The 23390-nt window shown below is 44.8% G+C and overlaps 1 protein-coding gene across 11 annotated transcripts in view; it reads right to left on the bottom strand.

Moving 5' to 3' along the window:
- Acaca (acetyl-CoA carboxylase alpha) overlaps window positions 1-23390 on the bottom strand; it is a 262246-nt gene that overhangs the window by 5680 nt on the left and 233176 nt on the right. For all 11 annotated transcript variants that reach the window (XM_087574065.1, XM_087574066.1, XM_087574067.1 and 8 more), the window contains 5 exons: window positions 22402-22537; window positions 15333-15510; window positions 13431-13543; window positions 4329-4483; window positions 3580-3750 (listed from right to left, as the gene is read on the bottom strand). In XM_087574065.1, coding sequence (XP_087430191.1) covers window positions 3580-3750; window positions 4329-4483; window positions 13431-13543; window positions 15333-15510; window positions 22402-22537 — 753 coding nt within the window. The remainder of the gene's footprint in view (window positions 1-3579; window positions 3751-4328; window positions 4484-13430; window positions 13544-15332; window positions 15511-22401; window positions 22538-23390) is intronic.

Here is a 23390-nt window from a genome sequence, read left to right as displayed (position 1 = left end):
TTTAGAAAATATGGACCCTGCACATGACACATGCTGCTTATCCAGACACGACTGGATGACGCCGCTAAGCCCAAAGTACATGAAGACAGAGCTGCTGAAAACCAACTATGCTTTTAACAAAACAAAAAACAAAACAAAACAAAAACAAATTTGTGTATTCTCAGTGCTGTTTTGTTTGAATCAGTCTGGGAGAGGTCTATCATGCTCTCTGCTCTGAGCTATTCTGTTTCATTTAGGAAAAGCAAGCTGCCTTAAAAAAGTTATGAAACTCACCATTCCAGCCATGAGGAAGGACAGGCCACCTCTGTTCCAAGGGAGAAAAGTCATTATGTTCTTCCTTAGAATTATAAAATGTAGCTCTCTACTACAGATTTTAAACAAGTCTGAAATGCTGGCTATTAGCCTCATGACAATCCTGGACCCACTTGTCTGATATCCCAGCCAGAGCATCTTAATATCAGTAAAATAGTAATTAAACATCACAACACTTGCTTGTCTTACAATACACATTCAGCAGACACTCTCTCTTTCTGCACCACTGGATAAGTATCTCAGGCCCCACTCAACCCTGCTAATTATATGTAATAATTAGTCTAGCTTACAAAATCTAAACGACCTGTTTGAAAAGGGTCGTTTCTAATGCACTGGACAGCTGTTAAGCTCTCCCTAAGCAATGGGAGAACAAGGCCAAGGGAGTGCCTAGGGCACAACCTGGTGGCTACGAATGGCTCCACTGTGTGGGCTGCTTAAGAGATGGAGCCACCTGACCTGGTGTTTGTGGAGGGGCCTGGGGGATGATGAGGGATATACACACACACCCCAGAAAGATTATTTACAATATATCAATGTTTCCAAGGTTATGATCTTCCAGCACCCAGGATGCAAGGTGATTTATTTCAGAAGCTTTGGAGAACATCACAGAAAGATCAAGTAAGCAGTGGCTTGCTAGATTCCACGGCTGCGTCAGGCAATCCCCACCATTCTGCCCTCACCTCACCTCTCCCAGGTACACTGAACTATCTGTGGGTGCTTGAGGCAATAGAGAGCTAGCAACACAAGATCCCATAACATTTAGAAATCCTGAATCAGAGGAAGCAGGTCACTCTGGACATTTAGAATTAATTAGGATACTAAGCCCTAAGGACACTGTTGTGAGCCAAGCAACCCTTCCAGGATATGTCAGTATGACCAAGTCTCACGCTTTAACACACTCTCTCTCTCTCTCTCTCTCTCTCTCTCTCTCTCTCTCTCTCTCTCTCTCTCTCTCTCTCTCTCCCTCTCCCTCTCCCTCTCCCTCTCCCTTTCCCTTTCCCTTCTTGAGACAGGGTCTCACCATGTATTCCTGACTAGCTTGAACTTACAGAAATCCCATCCCTGAGTTTTGGGATTAAAGGTATGCCCCACCATGCCTGGCTGCTATGTAACTTCTAATATGCTTTGCCTCTGACAGTTAACCCACTAAATCCTGTGACGCCATAAACATTATCCCCATTTTACATAAAAGGGATTCAAATAATGTGTCCAAGCAAATAAATGTAAAACTGGAAACCTCAGTTTGTGAGATTTCAAAACCTGCTGGTTTTGTTTTTTTTTTTCACTGTTCCATGAAAAGTCTTAACTGTGATTTCTCCTGTCTGAGTCTGCAGGCACAGAACCAATCAGCCTGTTGGAGAACTGCATACCTCAAATTGTGGAGCTAGAAATAAAAACAGAAAGCACGTGCTGTTTGCATAACCTAACTCAAACCACAGCTCTTGAAGCTTTTCCTTAGGGAGCTGTAGTTACAAAGCTGCTTCTGACCACAATGACACGTGAGCCATAAACCCAAGAACTTCTCCAACAGGACTGCCCAGTGGATCCAAGCAGAATCCTAGAAATCAGGGGACAAAGGTCTCTAAGGAAACGGAAGTTTCACATTGCCCGGGGAAAACAGTACAAACCACGGTGAATAAACGTATCACTCATGACCTGTGCACAACAAAGACCTGGCACTCAAAGACTCTACTGGTCTTTGCCCTTGAGGGAAACAGCACATGAAATCTGCCACTATTTGAAGGCTGTGTGTGCCTCCACACACGGAGGGCTTCAGCCATTTCCTAACATCAGGCAGCTTCTAGGTGGTCCTGCAGAGGCCGCTTACACCTTGAACACTACAACACTTTCTTCTCTCAAGGGCGCTGCCGATTTTATCACCTATCCCACACTAGCCAGGTCCTGCTGAGCCTGCAGAATGTGGCAGGAGATTTCAAAGTGGCATGCCCTGACTTCACAGGTTCAGTTGTCCTTCCTTTCTCTTTCCTGTCCCCTGGCAGGAGAGCTCATGGGGAATGCAATCTTCTGTAAACATGGGCAAAGGAAATAGTAACTATCAGGGATCGGTGGTATTTAATGGGCAGACAGCCTCTTCCCGAGCTGTGTGCCTGCAGTGTCTTCTGCATTCAATCCGTCCGGGAGCCTATGCACATAAAGCTCGCACTGATGAGAGATAGCAATGGCGGTTTCTTTAGACACGCTGCCCCCTGGGAGGATGCCACTAAGGAACAAGCGAGGGACCTATCTATTCACTTCATGCTTGGAGGGAAGCTATTCCTTTTCCTCATCCTTGTGCCCACCGAGGCTGTGCACGTCCATTAGTGACTAATGTGGTAGGGAGGCGTATGGGCCACACACACACACTCCATTTACCTAGCTGGCCACTCTTAACTGGAGAACAACCTCTTATTTTACACTTGCATGACTTTCAATGCCAACTTCCACTAGAAGCTGCCAGTAGCCACTGACAAAATTGTCTCACTCAATTATGATGCCAGAGACTGACCTTAACCTGAACCAAATGTCAGAGAATGTCCCACTCCCCTGCTGCACATCTGAAATATTTATCCAAGAAGCTTCCCAGTCATAAAGAAACAGGCAGACTTAACACAAAGGTGAATTTCAGAATACTCCACATCACTGGCTTTAAAACTGATGGTGAGTCTTACAGCTTCTTGATGAGAAAGGCTGTTAGCAAAGACTCCAGGTAGCATTTTTGAGGAGACTGGAGTGACCCTCTGTAGGACAAGGCCACCAGCCACTTTCCATCAATATCTGACAGTCACCAAAGATTTTGACCACACAAGTAATAAATGACAAAGTATATCTGCCTAATAGCCTGATAAAATAGGACCAGCAAAATGGCTTAGCAGTTAAGGACACCTGCTGCCAAGGCTGAAGACCTGAGTTTGATCCCAGAAACCCACATGGTAAAAGGAAAGAATCAATTCCTTCAAGTTGTCATCTGACTTTTACATGTAAGCTATGGCATGCCTGTGTAGGCAGGAATACTGTCTCATTGCTAAGCCCCCAGGGTAAAGTGTGTTGTGTTACAAACGGTTTGCTAAATGACTCTGTAGCTGCAGACAGGCCTTTCGAGCTTTTCTAACAGGATCTGATAGCACAGCACTTGGCTATGTATAAACAGGAGAGGGTTGGGGTATTAGGTTCCTCTATTACGCCCTGCCCGGGAAGGCCTGAGGATTCTGTGTCAGCTCTTGTAACTCTCAGGGGCACTGCACAGGTTTGTCAGTAGGTGCCTCATACCTTCACTGTGCCTTCCACTTCCACAAACCAGCGTCTCAACATGGCCTGGATCTGGCCATCGGTCAGCTCAGGGTTGGCACTGTGGATTTTCTTCTTGACCAGGTCTTCCAGCAGGAGACGCCTCAGTCGCCAGTAGAAGAAGGTGCGGGATGTTTTCCAATCTAAGATATCCTAGCCACACAGAAGCGTAGAGGAATTAGTGTTGTCACTGTAGCACTAGCACTCAATCTGAAGGAACCCCACAGGCATAAAAAGCTGCTCTCCAGAAAGTTCCTGGACACTGCAAAACTGGCCCGAACTCCCCACCTCTCCTCTTTCTCCCAGCAAACCACAGAATACTGCATAGCCAGTAGCCTGCCAAATGCTATCCAAGGCCTCACAGTGGTTTTGAGCAAGAGACTGAATCCCCAGAGAACTAGAAAGGTAACAATCTGTTTTTTCATGCAGATCAAAGGTGAATTAGCTGTCACCATAACCTCGACCGTGTAGTAATCCACAGTCTGAGGGTCACCTGGACTGATGCCATTGACGAAGGCACACACCACTCAGTTTCCTACTGGAATCCTCAGAGCTGGGTAAGGACTCCAAGGAAACCTAAATCGTTTTGTCTTAGATGACAGGGGACAGAGAAAAGGGGAAATGGTTTGATCTGCATAAGCTGTGCTGATCTGGCCCTCACAGCCCCCTGCTTGTGCGCCTATGTCACTTACAGGCTCTGACACGTCAGAAATGGCAATTGTGTTACTTACATTAATGACACCCTTCTCCTGCATCCGGCCTGGGGTGTCGTGCAAGTCAGCAAACTGCACAGCTACCTGATGGTAAATGGGAATTAGGAACTCCTCCCGCTCCTTCAACTTGCTCTCCAGCTCCTTCCGCTCAGTGGGGCTTAGCTCTGGGGTGCCTGCAATTACATAAACCTGTCTGTCACACTCAGCAGTGACCAGAAAGCTTGCCATAGATGCAGCCACCCTCCTTTCCTCTAGGGCCTGGCTTTCCACTGTCATCACTAAGTCTTTGATGCAGAACAGACTATGAGATGGTAGTCCTGTCCTTACTTTGTCACAGGGAGCCCATGTGTCTTCTTTGTCCTATAGAGGTCACAAGTATGAATGCAGAGGTGACAACTCTGCTGTCCAGGCCTCTTCTGAGCAGGTGAAGTACTAACCACCCAGAGGTCTGGACTCTCTCATCAGCTCAGTGCCCTAGAGCAAGGCTCCTCTATCCCCAGGCAGGACTGGTGCATGGACCAGTGCAAGCGCAGTATTTTGTAGGAGAGCTTCCCCTGAGACCAGAGCACAGGCCTGCAGCTCTGGTTTTACCATGTCCTCAACAGGTGCCTGGGAAACCGCTGTGCACCACGCTGCTGTGCACCACGCTGCTGTGCACCACACTGCTGTGCACCAAGCTGCTGTGCACCACGCTGCAGGCTGCTGCACTTCACAGCCTCCAATGCCAGCTGTGGACACGCCTCAGCTCGCAGTAGTGCAACTCACCAAGCAGCGCCAGCTCCATGTGTTATCCCCGGTTTCCCAATCCCTGACCAGGCGACAACACTGCAGGCGGGGAGGGCAGAGCAGATGTGTGGACTGCTAAGTGCAGAACACACAGGGCTTCATTTGCTCAGACTTTAGCTCCTTAGAACCAGGCCGGCCGCCCCCTCAGCAGCCAGGCTTTAGTCTGGGTATGGTGGCTGTGATCCTCCCTAATCACTTTCAGAATGGGTCTGCACCTGCCTGCCAGGAAAGGAAGAGTGCATGCAGCTGAAGAAGCAGCAGGTGACAGCCTGGTGCTGGGGACAACCTGATGTGTCCTGCTGTCACCAGCCCAGGTGACGGGATGCAGAAGAGAGAGCTGTTTCAGCATATGCCTGTGTGGAAGCAGGCCTTGTTCTTACGCCATTATGAATCTCATGCTTGTGAACGGCCCAGGGCTGCCAAGTGAGCCGGAAGTGCCACACAGAAGGACAGGGATGGGACTCTAGCACCAAGCCTCATTCTAAGGGACTTTTTGGATGCCCAGAGCCTCCTGTTTGACACCTGTGAGAAGCAGGTCCAGCCCCATGGGCCTTGGGTGCTCACACCGAGTACAGTCACTGACCTCTGCCTCAGGCCCCATTTAATCTTCACAACTCTAAGGCTGGATTGGTCTTAGCATCACACACGGAAGGCCCTGAGACACAGAACTTTTGTGACTAATCAAGGCCACAGGGCAATGGAGTGACAGCCAGGACTTCTCAGAGGCTCTGGACAGCACCACACCGCTGTTTTTACCTGGAGAAGACCAGACCTCAATAGTGGTGGACCCTTCCACTTCAGAAGGCTACGGCACAGTGGAGACTTACTGAGGAGGCCTAAGCCATCTTAGCCTTACTCTGTACAATGTCTGTAGCTTCTCCTACTGTTTTAGTCAAGGATGTAAAAATACAGTTTGCTGGGGCCCAAGGGATGGTAGGACTGAGAAGACAGTTCAACAGGGAACTCCAAACTCTTCAAGATTTCTCTGGGTACACAGCCAACACTGTACTTGAATGTACAATGCATCTACATGGGCCATACATAATTTATTGAGCATTTATTTTGTGTCAAGCACTGCACTTGAGTTCAAGATCATCTATGTCATAAGTCAATACTCCCTCCCCCGACCTTCTTCAGATATAGAGCCGTACAGCTGTTAACCTGCTGCTTCAAGTATTTTCCGGGTCGCTTCTTATATATTATCTCTGATCCTTATACCCACCTTTCCACTTTGAAACCAGAAAAAAAAGGCTCTGAAGTGTGAAGTGGCGCCTGCAGTTAAGCAACTCAGTCTGGATTTGCACTGGGCTCTGGCCACACCCAAGCCTGCGCTTCTTCTCAGTAGTGGTCCTGCAAGTGTCTAAGCAGATCTCCTGGCAGTAGCTGGAGAATAGGTTCCTTGTGTTTGCAAAGAGTTAAGAGCAGCCTCAACATTTGGATGCAGAAGGAGAAGGAACTACAGGCTGAGGAGAACCTTCTGGAAGCAGGCTGATGGTTTTACCACACTGAAGGAAAGGGGGAGGTTGGGCCAATTGCAATAGTCTAGAATTTTGAAGGAATAATGAAATAATACTATTGTCCCCTTGTCTACCCAGGAGTCAGAAAATGAAGCATTACTCCCCAAAGGCTACTTCAGAAAAGAAACAGGGCAAGGAGAGGCGCTGACAAGTCTTAAGCATGTAAGAAGGCCCAGGGTCTGTGCTTTGTTTTGAGGGAAAATGTCTCTAAATCTTTTATGTCCTAGGAGCGAAGGCTGCTCTCAAGTGGGTGCTGTGCACTGAGGGCCCCGCTCCCCTGTACAGCAGAGCAGCCAGCTCTGGTAATGATTTAGGGGAGATTAACAAATATGTCAATGTCTATTTTCTGCTTAATTTAAAAGCCGCGTCTATAAAGATTTTTGACTTCTGAACCCTGTTCTCCTGAAAGAAAGAAGGTAAGAATGAGGAGGGATAAAGAGTGATTATCCTATCATTGATCGTTTGTCAGGAGCATTTCTTATTCACTGGACTATTGTAAAAAGCTAAGCTCACGATCAATCCTGTAAGCTCCCTGTACAATTAAATATCTTGGAATGGTTTTCTTTCTTTTCTAGCCAGACTGCAGGGCCTCAGGGTTTTTAGGAAAGTGTGTGTGTGTGTGTGTGTGTGTGTGTGTGTGTGTGTGTGTGTGTGTGTGTGTGAGAGAGAGAGAGAGAGAGAGAGGGGGGGGGGAGAGAGAGAGAGAGAGAGAGGGAGAGAGAGAGAGAGAGAGAGAGAGAGAGAGAGAGAGAATATGCTCTACAGAGAAAAGCCATTCTTCAGAATCCTGCCTCAGGCAAAGGCTAAAGTGGGAGAAAGGTAGGCTACTCCTATCCCTTCACAGAATCAAAAGTTCCCATGAAACCCTAAAAGCCAAACCTTGTAATTCAAGAATTAACATAGAGAAAGAGTAAAACGCATATAAGTCATCACTAGCCTAATCAAGGGTCAAGAGCTGACATCACTGAGATGCCATTTCCTTTACTACGTCAGCCCCGAAAGGTCATGACCTCAAAGAGGAGGAGACTAAGAGACAATAAGTAACTTGCCAAATGTTGCAGAGCCAGGAGGCCAGAGCCGGCACTGGTAGCCGACCGAGTCCAGCCATAGTCCTGGGTCTTCAATTCTTTTGTCTTTAACATTTATTGTTTTATGTAATTAGTGTTTCATCTGTATGTATGTGCCCGACACATGGGCCTGGTGCCTACAGTGGTCAGAAATGCCATTAGAGCCTCTGGAACTGGAGTTACAGATGGTGTGAGCTGTCATGTGGGTGGTGGGAACCAAACTCTGGTCTTCTGGAATAGCAACAAGTACGTATCTCTCTGGCCACAAGTTCTAGGTCTTTAAAACAGCTTAAACTGATCTACAGGTATCCAGGTCCAGCAGCCTGTCAGGCTGAAGCAGGACAAAGAGTGCACATGGAGTAGCTGGCTTCTGCAGCAGCTGTTTAACACAGAAGATGGTAGAAGAGGGCCGGCCCTACCAGATACGACCCCAGGAGTAGGGTTTGGGGGACCAGTAGGGAGTAGGTTTTAAAGCCTAGAACAATGACCCTCAGAAAGCTCACCTCTCATCCAAGTTTGACTTCTCATTTATAATTCTAATCTGGGAAATGGGGATAAAGTTATATATATATATATACATATATATATATATTCTATAATATTAAAGTTTTAAAAATCAAAAACATTCTTAACTTGTCTTTTAAAAGGCCTATGTAAACTGAAACCTAGTTTTAACTTTTGTAGACTATTCTTTCTCTTTAAAAAAGCAGTTTGCAAATTAGCAGATTAAAAAAAAAGCAGTTTGCTTTGATTGTCTAAACGTAAGATATACAAGAGCTAAGGGCTGAATTACCCTACCCACAAGGCTCCTCCTGAATGCCACAGCGATTAAACCTGTTACTGAAAAATCACAAAGACTGGACTCTTCCTCTGGTTCAAAGGTAGCACAAGAAGAAGAGTATGCAATCACGTTTTCTATGTTGGAAAAAAAATTCCTCTATGAGGATAGTAAGAAAAATCACAAAAAAGTATTTCTGTATGTCTATATATGTAATGTGGTTTTTTTAAAATGACTTTTTATGTGCACTGGTGTTTTGCCTGCATGTATGTCTGTGTGAGGGTGCAGGAGCCTCTGGAATAGGAGTTACAGATGGTTGTGAGCTGTCATGTAGGTGCTGGGAATTGAACCCAGGACCTCTGGAAGAGCAGCCATCTCCCCAGTCCTAGTAGGTATGCTTTAAAAGGGGGAAAAAAAAGAAAAAAAGCCACAAAAGCATTCTTGAGAAACTGTAAATTAGATCCTGTTTTAAATGCCCCACGGGAGCCATTTACAAGGACCCCTGCAGAAAGTCCCTGGGTAAAGCACATCATCCTTTTGTAATGGGAATGATTTCTCCCAATGTATCTGTTTCTCTTCCCCCAACTCCACAGTCCTACTTTCTTATGTTTGCTTTTTTTTTAAAAAGGGGCCACACCTACTAAAACACAACTGCATTGCATATTGGCTCTAATTGTAATCTTCCCAAGGGATGTCAAATCCAGAAATTCCTTGCAATCGTGTGAATAATATCTTAACTCATATTTTAGACAATCCTTACAGTAAACTGAATAAAAATGATTAGTTCTCCTTTCAGTCCTGCCCCTGCCGTCAAGCAGTCATATCAACATGAGAAAGTGAGGGAACGACAGTTTCCTGAATCCTGGTAGAGGGATTCCTCTTTGGCCTTTGCTATTTTCTCTCCCTAAATCTGACAGGTCAGGATACATGGATCTGGGCCAGTTAAGAACAAGAAGGGAAGAGGGCCTTGGATATATTCTACATCAGATTTCAAATGGAGAGAAGCCTGGGTTTACAAAATCCCTGCCCAGTCCTAATTGTAAATCACGGCTTTCTGGGAGGGGCAAGGTGGTGGAAATGCCATGGTCTCACTAACTACATCAAGCTAAATGGGCTGAGACTTAAAGTGAGAAGGGTGTGGCTTTAGCGGCCACCAACTATGTCTTCTCAGCTTCCTTACACAAAGGACACTCCATGCACTCCAGGTGAGACACCACTTTTAAGGTACAAAGGTTGGAACATCTTTCCCCATCTCACCTTCCTACGCAAAGACGCCTCATTCTGCTTCAGACAAGCAGCATGACTTCTCAGTTCCTAACGGCTTGAAGAGATGGGAAAACACACTTTTGACAGTAACCCCTGAATCTCCATCACTCAAGATAATCCCTTTCAGGTCATTCTTGCTGATAAAGATGTAGCTTTGGAGAAAGGCATCTGGAAGTTTTTACACGCAAATCCCCAACTGCCACAATACTCCAAATGTACCAAGTACCTCAGCCTATTAGGCATATTGGATCCTAGCTAGGCCTGAAGAGCAGGTAAGGGCCAGCAAGGTACTGAACCTGTTAGCCGTCAGGGCGGTTTCATACAGGGAGAGCTAAGGAGCTACATGGCAAGCTGCCCATCTGTCTGGGAACAGGGCCATGATGGAGAACGAGGGTCCCCTATGTGACTCCTTTGCCCAAGTGCTCAGTGTACAGAGGAAGAGGGACACCTGGGTACTAATAATTTCTTTGTATTTGGGCTGGATAGTTCCTTCTCCATCTAAACTAATTTGACGTTTCTCTCTGGTAAAGATCTTACAACACAGGAGAGGCAGAGTTAGCCCAGCACTCCTCTCCCCAGCCATTCTGCTGTCTTCCGAGAGGCAACACTAGGATGATATTGAGACACAGAAGGCCTTGGAGGACCCAGACTCCAGAGAAGGAATTTGATTCCCTTAAGCTGCAAATGGTAGAACATAATCCACCCTTCAATAACTACCAAGGCCTGCCGCATCTGAGAACACAGGGTCAGAACTGGTTCAGTGATGGAACATCCTGCCATCTGAACTTACTACTAAGGGCAATTATTTCATTTCAAACAGAAATCAACATATGCTGTTATTACTGTAGAGCTGCAAACCAGTCACAGAAAATGGCAAACGCTCATTTAAGAATGTAAGCGCCTGGTTTCAACCCTTAGCTCTTTCCCTTGATCTACCTATCAAATTCAGTTTGGAAGAGATGAAGTAAACTATTCAGAAATTATTATTTATATCCTTGGTGAGTAAATTGTAATTTTGTGCAGCTAATCAGTTTGCACAGGTCTGTTTAGGTACTCTGTGGGTGCTCCCCAGTACTGAGGCTGATTTGGAAGGAGATCAGAAATACACGATAACACCCACTCCTATAGGCATTTACCTAAATCAGATTTTCCCTGTGCAGCTGGTTTTAGCTCACAATGGGAAAGCATCCCTGTTTGACTTTGCCAGGCTCAGTATTCAGCTTAGGGACTGAGAATTCTGCTCTGTGCTCTCACGTACACGTACTGTTTGTCTTGGAAGCCTTGTTTAATCTTCACTCTTGCTTCAGTTTTGCAATCTAGAAAATAAGGTCATTTTTCACTGACTTTGTAAAAGGCATTTGGTAGTGTCTGGCTGTGGGCACTGTGAGAAGCCAGAGGACACTGCACCTCTCCCAGACTGGGTTTATATTGTGCTGTAGCTCATCCAAGCCAATCTGCTGTGTCGTAACTATACTTGAGCAGTCTCTGAGAGATTGCAAATACCTGTGAGAAACACACCTTACAGTTGTTTCTAATCCACATCCACTCGTGTTTCCAAGATGCCAGGAATCAGAGATTGCTTCAGATTTAGCAGACTATGGACTCGTCCATCCATCTAATCATTCATTCATTCACTCATTCATTCATTCTTTGAGACAGGGTTTCTCTGGGTGGCCCCGGCTACCCTGGAACTTACTCTGTAGACCAGGCTGCCCTTGAATTTGGGGATCTGCCTGCCTCTGCCTCTGCCTCCTGAGTGCTGGGTACAGATTCTTTTTTGAGTGCCATTATTTGGTCAAGGTTAAATAAATATGATTTTCCTCAGCATGAATAGGAAATTGATAATGAGGTGATTCATAACAAATGATTAAGTGGCCATCACTCGGGGATCTCCTCTCTTGCCACTGCACACGTTCCTACAGCCAAAGGTGCTGGATGGAGACGGGAGCAACACCAGTCCTGTGAGGGGAAGTAAGCACTGGCCCCACACCCTCAGCACCCGGGACTTCTGCAAACATGGAGAGGATCCCTCCTTCTACCACCCTGTTACTCAAAAGGATGATAACAGCCATTGGGGGGTTAAAAAGAGGCAGTGAACCCCCAGTTAATGAGTAGGAATTCAGCAGGCAGTGCAAGATAAATGGGGCTCTCTCTGCTTCTGCTGGAGTCAGCATGAACTGCGGCCCTGCGGCTTGTTTGTGGCAAATGGAGTGCGCGAAATATCAAAGGGCAGTGATCCAGAAGAAGACCGACTTTGACAAATTTTAAATTGGCCAGAAAGAAAACCAGGAGAGAGAGAGAAAAAAAAAAAAAAAGAAAGAAAAAAAGAGGAAAAAAAAATAAATGAAAGAAAATTAGGCAGTTGTTTGTGTCCTACAGTGGTGGCATTGCTGCCTTCGTACAGAATTATTGGTAAAAACAGCAGCAACCTCACTGGATGCCGGGGCTGTTATCAGCCACCTAAGTGAGATGCTTATCAGCATCTGAAGCTTTTAGAGCGTCCTGTGTACAGTTGTAAGTAACCTGCTCTCAGGCTGCAGTCACTTTAATTAAAGTGTATGGGGTTGGTCAGAGGTAATTATCCTGTTTGGAAAAGAAAGGGAAAATCACCTCAACAAATCTGGCAGTAGTAGATTTCAGAACAACTCCTGCCAGTTCCCCTTTGCATGTGTTTTCCCCAGGAAGGGTCAGGCTGCGGCTGGGCTGGTTTTGGTTGCTGTTAGCTGACAGCTGACAATAGGGCACAAACAGGGATTATTGTGGCTCAAGTCGCCACTTCTGGCAAGCAACCTGGGCCAGGCTTCCTTCACCTGCTCCACTCCACACAACAGGTGCTCAGGGCAGCTTTTCTGACCCCACATGATGAAGATAATAGACTCCAAAGAGAATTTTATTAAGTTGTTCCTTAGAGCATAAATGAGCTAGCATATTTCTGCTCTTCTACTCACTAGGTTGTACTGCTTTTTAAACTTAACCCCTCTCTCTTTTCCTTCAGAGAAAAAAAAACTACATTAAAACAAAACAAAACAAAACCTAAACAATTTTTACTGACATAGCAAGTGGCTTGATGGGAGAAAACTGCTCAGTGCTTAAAATCTCAGAGTTGTCACAGGGCTCTCACAGTTTAGCCTCATGCTCTAATCACAAGTGCCTTCCCAGAGCTCTGAAACAAATGAGCCCCAGGCCCTGGCTGGGTGCATGGCGTGCAAATGCTCAGGGCACGCTGCTGCAGACAGCGGAGGCACGGACAGCAGTCTTTACTTCCATTTTCTGTGCACACTGACCTCAGAACACTGTCTGGGTAGACACCAGCTTTTCTATAATGTGACACTGATTCTCAACCCCCTGGAAATGAGAGAGGCTGTCCAAGAAACAGCAGAAATAAGAAATATTTAAGTCACAGACATTCTCTACCTGACTAGCCTGCCTTCCAAAACAACTTCTAGTTAATGATACTCTACGAGAACATCATCCCAGTAAGTGGGCTATCTGCCCTTTAAGGAAGATCATGTGACTTCTTTTCAGTGCCCACTTTCTATCTTATCACACTATTTCATTCTACCGGGTTCTTACCGTACAGAGGACGGTAAATAAAGATCATCGTGAATTTGATCACATGCTTCAGTGCCTCCTCCCCTGACCTACGAATGCACTCATTACAAATCAGCTGAATGGCTCATTGATTTGCCAGGACAAGCAGACATACCCAGTCGCTCAGCCAAGCGGATGTAGACTGGGTCTACGCGACGCATGGTTTTCACCAGATCCTTTTTGCGGAATTTGATTTCTACTGTCCCTTCTGGTTCCAGAACGGATCCCCTGAATGCAAGAAAGCAAACAAAACAGTGGAGTTTAGAGGAAGGAAGACACAGAATTAGGCCGGTTACAATTTGTGAAACAGGAAATAGGTTCATTACAATTTTGGTCACCCATGGTTCCCAGAAGTTACCCCTGGGAAAAAAGCAGGCACCTAAGATGTATCGAAGTGAGGCATAAGAGAGGCCTGGCATAAAGCAAGGAAGATAGTTCTCATTACCACACAAGTAGGTCTCCGTCAGAGAGAGAATACAGGCTCCACCACTGACAGCTGGTGAAGGTGACAGGCAGCACATTTTTGTTTTCCAGAAAAAAACAACAAAACTAAAAAATTCCAAAAGGTAGGCACCCTGGCAGAGAAACCACCCCCAGTACTTGGGCCATACATGAGGGCGTATATAGGGTATGGAGTAGTGTTGGTAATGACTGTCCTGTACCATAGCTGCTAATGTGCTTCTGGAAGCACACACACTAGGCCAGGCTGGGAGGCATTAGATAGATATTTCTTAATGGACTTAACGAAAAAAGTGTTCATGGCAGGGTTTCTGGTGTCAGAATATTGTTAGCATTTACTATAAGAAACTCCCAGGCTAACTTCCATAGCACTGGGCAGGATGCTTTTAGCTATCCCTCTGACCTGTTATCAGAGGACAGCTTAGGGCTTAAAAATAAGAGACTAGTTTATGTAGAATGTCAGCTTAGGGAGCTTCCCTAAGTCACCCCTGAAGCAGAAGGCTACAGTTTGGGGAGACAGAAGCGGGTGCTTCAATCCAATGATGGGAGGTAGAAATGTACATGGACAATGACACTGATGTTTTCAGGAAAGCACTGTGAACACAAGAGAGGATGCTTGGCTTGATTTGTTTTAATTTCAAGAGCTATTTTCTTATAGATCTGGGCTTCTCTGCAGTTTTTTCTCTTTTTGGCGGTAGGATGGAAGGAATGGGGTGACTTATAAATGTAGTTCTTTGCCTCTTAGAATGTCAGAGTGAAGCCCGGGACTCAAACAGAAGGGGGCAGCTTTGGTCTGGAGTCACAGAGTGTGGGCGAGCTCATTAACAGGAGAGACAATCCCAGAAGAGCAAAGACCACTCCAAATTTATCTACGATTAGTGGATTAAACTCCAGAACTGGGCTAGAGAGATGGCTCAGTGGTTAAGAATGCTTGCTGCTCTTCCAGAGAACCTGTATTTGATTCCCAGCATTCATAGTGGCTTACAACTGCCTAACTCCAGTTTCAGGGATCTGACATTCTCTTCTGACTTCTACAGATAGCCCCCACACATGGCATACACTCTCCCAGACACATGCATACACATATAAATAAAAACAAATCTTAATAAAGACAGACAGACAGACAGACAGACAGACAGACAGACAGACACACACACACACACACACACACACACACACACACACACACATCCTTAAAAGTCTTGGTTACATTTGAGTCTTCCTTAAAGCTCCTTTTTGCCCCAAAAAGAGATTGTTAAGAGGCATATCCAAATAGAGAATGGGAAGGAAGACTCTGTCTGAGTTTGGAAGAGCCTGGAAGAGAGAGAGGACTTTGTGGTAAAATAATCTGTGATGGGGGACTAGACTGAGAAAACCTGATTCAAGCTTGGTTTCCTTCTTGTGCCAGCAGACACTGTTTAGAAAGCCTATTCTTCTCACCTTGGATTCTTTTAGTAATGGACAGATTAAAATGAAGTTGTCGTGACTATAATGTTCCCAAGGGGTAGGGGGTGGCAACAGCTAGAAGGCATGGGATGCAATAAAGAAGGCATGATACCTGCTTTCCCGGTCAGCATACATCTCCATGTGCCGAGGATTGATGGTTGGGTCGATCACAACCCAAGAACCACCCCGAAGCTCAGCCTGTGGGGGAATGTAGACCATCACAGGCTGGGAACATTCCCGCAAGCCATCCACAATATAAGCACCAAACTTGAGCACCTGGTCATACATATCTGCGGAGAATGAAACAAATTAGAAACAATCAAACTTCTCAAAGCAGAGCTTTCATGTTCTGGGGCATGCAGAAAACAGAATTTTTGTCTCCATGAGGAGGTTGCTCATGGGAGAAGTGACAGGTCTTAGGGTTCCAGCCACCACAGGGCCTGTGGCCATCCCGAAGGCTACAGTGACTGATGCCTCCACCTGTACCCCACTCAAGATTTCGGAGGAGCTTCAAAAGCACAAGACAGAAATGCAATCTTTCACAGGACACAGTATGCAAAGCCCACGATTAAATATCCATTTTATATCCTCCCTGCATCTCGCGATTCAGGTTTCACCACATTAATTCATACTTGCTCTACAAACGTTAAGTATTTTTCATGTCAATATGTGATCTCTCTCACTACATTAAGTTTTCTGAAGGAAGGAACTATTCCAGCTTCTTTCTATTCCTTTCACAATTCTTAGCATACAATGAGTTCTTAAAATATGCAGCTGATGGCAATGGGTCTTGCAAAAGGAATTCTTCCTTAAAAACCGAAGCCAGGAGTGGTAGGGCTCACCTATAGTTCCATAATCCCTTGTACTTAGGAGGCAGAGGCAGGAGAACAGTGGTGAGTTATGAAGCCAGCCTGGACTACGAGGTGAGTTCCAGCTCAACCTGAGAAACTTAGTCAGACCTTATTTCAAAATAAGATGAAAACTGTGGACTTTTCATCCCTACATACAAAGGCTTGCCCAGTATTAAAACACACTCAGTGCCTAAGGTCAGCAGGTAATGAGTGAACAAGCATACATACTTTTGAAAGAATATAAGAAAAAATATTTAATAATTTTATTTTCTAGGATATCAGTGAGAAAAATTATATATGCACACTCACATGAAATCTCGCATAGCCACATTCTTTTCATTCTGTTAGAGAATACTCTGTAGTCCCCCAAAAGCTAGGAGCGACTTGCAGACAAAGCCCCGTGGTACACAGAGGAGAGAGCCCTGGGAGCAGTCACTCATTTCCCAAGGCTTTATGGGCTGCTTCCTGTTTCCCAGATCCGTAAGGTTTGAACATTGCTAGTTTTAGGGTTCTGAGTCCAAACATTTAATGAGCACTTCACTGAAGCCACAAAGGATCCTTCCCAAAACAACAAATAACAGGTTCAACTGGGTTCAAAGTCTCCTACCCAGAGAGGATCTCAATTTGGAATAAATCAATTCTGGAAATCCAAGGCAAAAAAGCATTTTTCAGGAAGTTAAGAGCAAGCCAGATAGAAACTGCTTTCATTGTAGTTACGGGCAAATTAAACTGCCATGGTCTCCAGAGTAAATGGGTCTCTCTATTCAGACCATCAGTGAGCACAGTTTCCTGTGAGACACCTGCCTTTGACCACTGCTCTAACCTGGTTTATCTGTGAGGACTTCAGAAATGCCAAGTTGCCCCAGATACATTTCCTACTCTATGTGGAGTGTGTATGGTCATATACTCTGTATATATGATCAGAGTGAAGACATTTATTTCTTTGGGTGGAAAGCAAAGACCAAAAAAAAATTTTACTGCTAATTGCACAACTGCTGTCTGAAGAGCGGGAATAAAGGACTTTAAGCGCTTTACGCTAATTCTGTGCTTATGAAAATAATTGCTCAGTTCAAATTATTTTAACTAAATTAATTCTTTAGTGGATATTTCAACTAGTGCTACATAATAAAATAATTGTGTAATTAGCAGTACATTTTTCAGTACTGCCAAGAGTACAGTTTCAGAACAAGTAGCAGGAAGGAGTGGCCCTCTTGGTACGTGCACCGAGGAGAAATGGAAGAATAGATAAAAGATGAAAATGAAGCAGAAGATGGAACAAAAGTCATCTGACTTGAAAGCAAATGAAGTTACAGGTAAACAAAGACAAGGTTTACAGCCATTTTCCTCATCTATATTCCTTACAGCATACTTCCATCAAAATCTACCCCTGTCCTGTCTGTCCATCCGGTCAATGGCTAACTCTCCAAAGGGCAAGATTTTCTTGTATTTTCATTTGTTTACTAAAACACCAGCTGGGCATGGTGGTGCGTGTCTTTAATTCAAGCACTCTCGAGGTAAAGGCAGGCAGATTTCTGTGAGTTCCAGGACAGCCAGGGCTACACAAAGAAACACTATCTCGGAAACAGAACAGAACAGAACAAAACAAAATGCAACTTAACATCACACTATATGGAAGTTAGAATGAAACTAAGTGAAAAGTTTTCATTTTAGTGAAAAGGACTTTGGTTTCTCCTTTTTGTTGATGAGTAGATTACTGTATCCCAGGAATGATGACTGCACACATACACGCTTGTGTGCCCAGGTAAAAGACACATTAATAATCAGAATATTTATCTTTTCCCTATATCCATGTTACTGCGAAGCAGTAGGAATCATAGTTAAGTAAGAGTAAATTACAGAGACATATTCGAATGAAATTTTTCTTCTGAGATAGGGTATCACTACGTAGCCCAGGTTGGTCTTGAACTTCCTGTCTGCCTCCTGAATGCCGAGAGTACAAGCATGTATTAGCATGCCCAGTTTTAAACTTATGACCTCCAAGTCACCACTTTCCTGCCTCACTTGACTCAATCTTAACTGTTTGGGAAGATGGGAGGCTTGAGAGGAACCTCTAACATCTAATGGCTGACTCCATGAAAACCAGAAGAGACTTGAGGGGATGAACCTATCTAAATGTGGCCTGGATTTCCCTTACGTTCAGAGATGGCAGGAGCTGTACTGATGGCACTCAGTTATGTGAGGGAGGGGCTTGGGTCTGGCTGCCAAACAAATGTCCTCAAGCTCTAAATCTGACAAGGAGAGGGACTTCAGGCTTCTTTAAAGCTGCCAAGCTTGGAGCTGAAATAACACTTCTATCTCCCCTGGAACACCAACAGACCTGTAACGTAACTGTCAAAACACCCCCAAATAGGCTATTCAAATACAACCACATAGCAAAGCTACAATTAATATGCTAATACTGAACCTCAAGTTTCCCCAAATCAAGTATTTTGAAACAATGTTCTGACATACAAATGTCTGAAACCCTTCCACAGTTGAAGAAATGAAGACTTAGCTAAGAACATCAGGGGAGGGGGTCTCCAAGGGTTTAAGGTAGAGTCAGTTCAGGGAAATTTAAAGCCACACACTTGCTTGTCGTTCTGGTGCCTGAGAAATGCAACTGGACTGGAAACGGAAATATTGATCCATTCTTCACTGGAGAGGAAGGAGCTTTCTAGCATCCTGGGAAGGTACATCTGCATGAATGGTGATTACACCCAGCACCCCGGGATCAACTCTGCCTGGGGCCTTTATTCTTACACACCATGGCCAAGCTGTGGCAGCCACGTGTACCAACAAGGGAGTTGGGTGTGGAAGTGTTTCCGAAGTGCCCCACACTAGCAAACCGGAACAGATCTTATTGGCTTAGGCAAGCTTACGTTAGGCACTGAGGTAAACACTAGGAGCACACCAGCTGCATACATGTAATCTCTCTCCTGAGTTCATTACAGCCAGTGGACATTGTATCTCAACATCCAAGTAGTCAGAGACTTTAAAATAGACTTTCATTCCAGTTAAAGTTTTCAATAAATGTGGTTTTTATTGTTATTTATAACCTGTCCTAGGAAAAAATAATAAGTATAACATGAAAAGCCAACTGAGAGTGACCCTGTAGCACCGGCAGCGAGCGGCCTAATATCACTGGGATTTGCATCCTATCAAGCTGTTCACGCTGAGGCTGGGACCCTGGTGCTAATTTCTAGTAAATTTCACGCTTGATGTCTCCCTGTTGTGGGTCATTGCCGGTTCGTCTAAATAAACTGCTTCCAAATGGCTCCTCCATCTAAATATTCAGCCAGTTTTTATAATTTAATTTTGCATTATGCTGAATAGCCTTCCGGCCAGATAGAGCTCATTGGAAAAAAAGCACCAATACCATCTTGACAAGCTTTTATTTATTTATTTATATTTTTTACTGCTTGAATTAGACCTCCTAGGCCGACTAGTAAAGAGTTTTTTTTTTTTCCCTCCACTAATGTCAATTTTCAGCATAGCAAGAGCTGTCTCTAATCTTTTCCTACTCATTACACACAATTTTGGAGTCATTTTACCCACAGTGCAGTCGGCTCCTGGCTGTGTGTTTGTGTGCACTGAGGGATGGCATAATTGTTTATTTTCCCTCCCTGCATAATCCCCAGCTAGTATTGAAACCAAAACTGCAAACATCTCCCCAAGGGATGTGGAGAATGACAAGAGGCTCTCCGTTGAGGTCCTCTCCCATGAGCTAATATGTGAGAAGCATCCTGACCTGTGGGTACACTTGAGAGTGTTCTCCCCTCCTGTGCTTACAGAACTCTATCTCCCCTAAAGCCTCTGTGACCCGTGTGACACGTAAAGGGGGAGCATCGCACCTGAGCTGAGAAGAGAGAACTTTGCTCTGGACTATATTAGGTCAATAACCCGTTCCCAACCAGGGACAGGGATCATTGAGTGAGCAGAGATTATGTTGAACGATAAAGTTGTGAGATAGAGTAATTCTAATAATTGTTAAGCAGCTCTATCAAGGTGGTTAACCAATATACTGTACACACAGAAATGGTTAAAACGAGGACTATGTATCTTTTACCACAATTAAAAAATAACTTTTTTTGAGACAAGGAGTTACATAGATCAGGCTAATTTTGAATTTACTCTCATATTCAGGGAAAAAGAAAACAAAACTCATTTTGAGCTCTAGCCATTTGTCCCTACAGTGACCACAGACATTTCGGAGGGAGGGGAAATAGACAAGCGCTGGGTCTGACAGGATATCCGAGGATGTTATAAGCTGACTGGTTCTGGTCCTGGACTCTGGCCAGCCAGAGCGGTATGATGGTTCAGGGTGTGAAGGCCCTCAGTGAGCAAATCCGAGGAAGTAAGATCCCAAACTCACTTAAAGGAAAGAACTGGCCTCTCAAATGCATTGTGGTATGCATGCACCCCGCCCACACACACTTAAAAAAGAGATGGATCTACATTCTTCTATCAACTCAGTCATTTTTTTAAAGCTAGTCACTTAAGGAGATTTACCTAAGTCAGACCTTAATTCATGTAAACTGTGCACAGAAATTTGACACATCTCTTAGAGAGCTTGTGATTACAGACGACAGTATGATCACAATTAACAGTTTCTAGTGCAAAGATTCAATAACCTGTCCACACCACACTGAGAACAGGTATGACTATGTAGTCCAGGTTGGCCTCAAACTCACATCAATCCTCCTGCCTCAGCCTCCCAAGTACTAGAATTACGGAATGTGGTACCAGTCAGCCTGCCTTCAGTGAATCTTAATTTTGCACTAAATATTTCAGGGCTTAACAATCAATATAAGGGACTGATGCCAAAACAAGCAGCAGAACTGAGGTTGGTGGGTAAAGGTACTTGTCATTACAGCTGACAACTTGGGCTGGAATTCCAGGACCTAGAGGATGGGAGAAAAGAACCAACAAGTTGTCCTTTGACCCTTCCTCCTACCCTCCCTACAACCAAATATAATAATAATAAAAAAAATTAAAGTCCTCACGTGGGACTAGAAAGATGGCTAAGTGGTTAGAGCATTTCTTTCTCTTGTTTAGCTCCCAGCACCCACGTGGTGGCTCACAAACACTTGTAACTCCAGTTCTAGGCAATCTGGCATTCTCTTCTGGCTTCAATAGGCATCAAGCATACATGTGATGCACATAAATACATGGAGACAAAACCCCCAGATACATTTAAAAAGTACATAAGCATTAAGCTGTAATGTACACTAAAAGCTTTCTCCAGGAAAGTGCTATTTCTCTAATAAAAACGGTCTTTTTGATGACTGCAAAAACAGCAACAGCTTTTCATTTTCTCAATGAGGTCTGGCTAGGCCAGGATACATCATTTGCAAAAAACTGTGAATACATCTCACACATGGCCAGAACCTACGAAGGGGAGCTGTCCTGGGCAGCCCCGTCCGTTCAGAAAGCAGAGCAGCTCCTGTTCTAAGCTGTGCACAGATTCTCTATGGAGGGCTCATTACTTCGCATTTCCTCAATCTCAGCAATCTCAATCACTTCGGCACGTCAGCTCCTTCTCTTTCCCCATCCCATCTATTCCTTCAGAATCCTGAGGTGACGAAGGATGGAGCCATCGGCATACTCCCACAGCCTGTAGGTGCAGATGCTGGCCTTTGCATGGCTGTGGGTGTCTATCCTTAGATGAGGTAATCATTTTTGGCTCTCCTTGGACTGTCCACAGTGGCTCTGTTCATGGAGAATTTTTAGTTAATGGTGACACTGGCTGCCTAATCATTAGGAAATTCCCATGGCATGGACTACAGCCTTTATACTAATGGTCTAATCTGCTGGAGTCACAGGCCTAGGGCTGTTGGTGGATAATAAAAAGATATCCCAAATTGCCAAAGAACAGCCAGTCTCTAGTATAGTTTTTTCATTTTCTTGCAGTTACTGCTACTTTCAGAATACGTCTTGGTCATCCAAGAACGTTAGACAGTAATGTGAGTGAAGACCATGTCCAGAAAAGAGCAGTAGAAACCAGTTCAACAATACTTCCCAGGGCCACCTGAATGCTCTAACATGTATCTATGAAAGCTGAATCTTCAACAGTAGCCCACCTACACAACACTAGATTATGCAGTAATTTTTTGGAGGTGGGGTGGGGAGGAAACAGGGTTTCTCTGTGTAGCCCTGGCTGTCATAGAACTCAGAGCTCCACCTGGGACTAAAGGCATGCACCATCAGGCCCTGAGGACCAGTATTACTGACATTCTGCCACCAACCTCTTTCTCCTGCCCCCGAGCCTCTGCCTAGCAATCATTGGTTCCCTCCTAGCCCACAGCACTGTCTCCCTGGCGCATCAGTTACCTTTCATCCCACCAGAGAAGCCTCTCCAGTTGGCAAAGACCATTAGAGGTAGCCCTTCACGGTTAAAGTCCTTGATAGCTTGATAGGTCTTAAATGCAGAGTCTGGAAACCAAACTTGGCCGGCCTGCTGGATTATCTGTTGGGAAAAGTAAAGCAGGAGCCAGTTATCAACACAGTTTGAAGGAGGGCCTCCTTTAATTGATCAAGGTATCACTTATTAATATAAACTCTTAAGATCAAACCAGATAAATTAAAACTGTTGTTCATCACGAGGATGTCCCCTGAGTGAGAAAGAAAAGGTCTTGGATCTTTGACCTTGTTGAACACCCTTTTCTGGGAAGCCTGCCCATACATCACCCCTTAGACAAAGAACTCAACTGCTTCCCTCAAGTAGTTATAGGACCCCTTTTTAAAGGCAACTCAATTACATTACTATTTTTCTCTCTCTTTTCTTTGTACATAAATGTGCACGTGGGTAAACATGCATGTACCTGTGTGTACATGACGAGAAGGCCAGGGATTGACACTGGATATCATTCTTAGGTCCCATTTACTTTGCTTTTTTGAGACAGGGTCTCTCTCTGGCCTAGAGTGGCTGGCCAGCAGGCCCCAGGAATCCACCTGCCTTTGCCTCCCTAGTGCTAGGATTACAATCGTGGACCATCATATCTCATCTGTGTGTTTTAAATGTGGGTTCTGGGAATCCAACTTAGGACTTCATGTTTGTACAGTAGTCGCTTTCCTGACTAACTTATCTTCTCAGCCCTATTTTACTCTTCAAAGCGAGCAAATTATCTAGCCTCCAAGTCCTTTCACCTCTCTGGCACTGTGACTGATCAGTCACCTGATTCTTGGTGTGAGACTGCTGAGGAACCTCCTTACTGCTCTCCCTCACCCCCGCCCTCATTCTAGTTGGTGACAAAGAATGAAAGGAGAATCCATCTTTAAGAAGGGCCATGGTTTCCACAACTGGCCCTCTGTGAGACTCT

This window comes from Rattus norvegicus, chromosome 10, assembly GCF_021556685.1.
Source record: "Rattus norvegicus strain SHRSP/BbbUtx chromosome 10, alternate assembly SHRSP_T2T, whole genome shotgun sequence".
NCBI lineage: Eukaryota > Metazoa > Chordata > Mammalia > Rodentia > Muridae > Rattus > Rattus norvegicus.
Note: the sequence above shows the minus strand (reverse complement) of the source record. Positions and strands in the feature narration are given on the sequence as shown.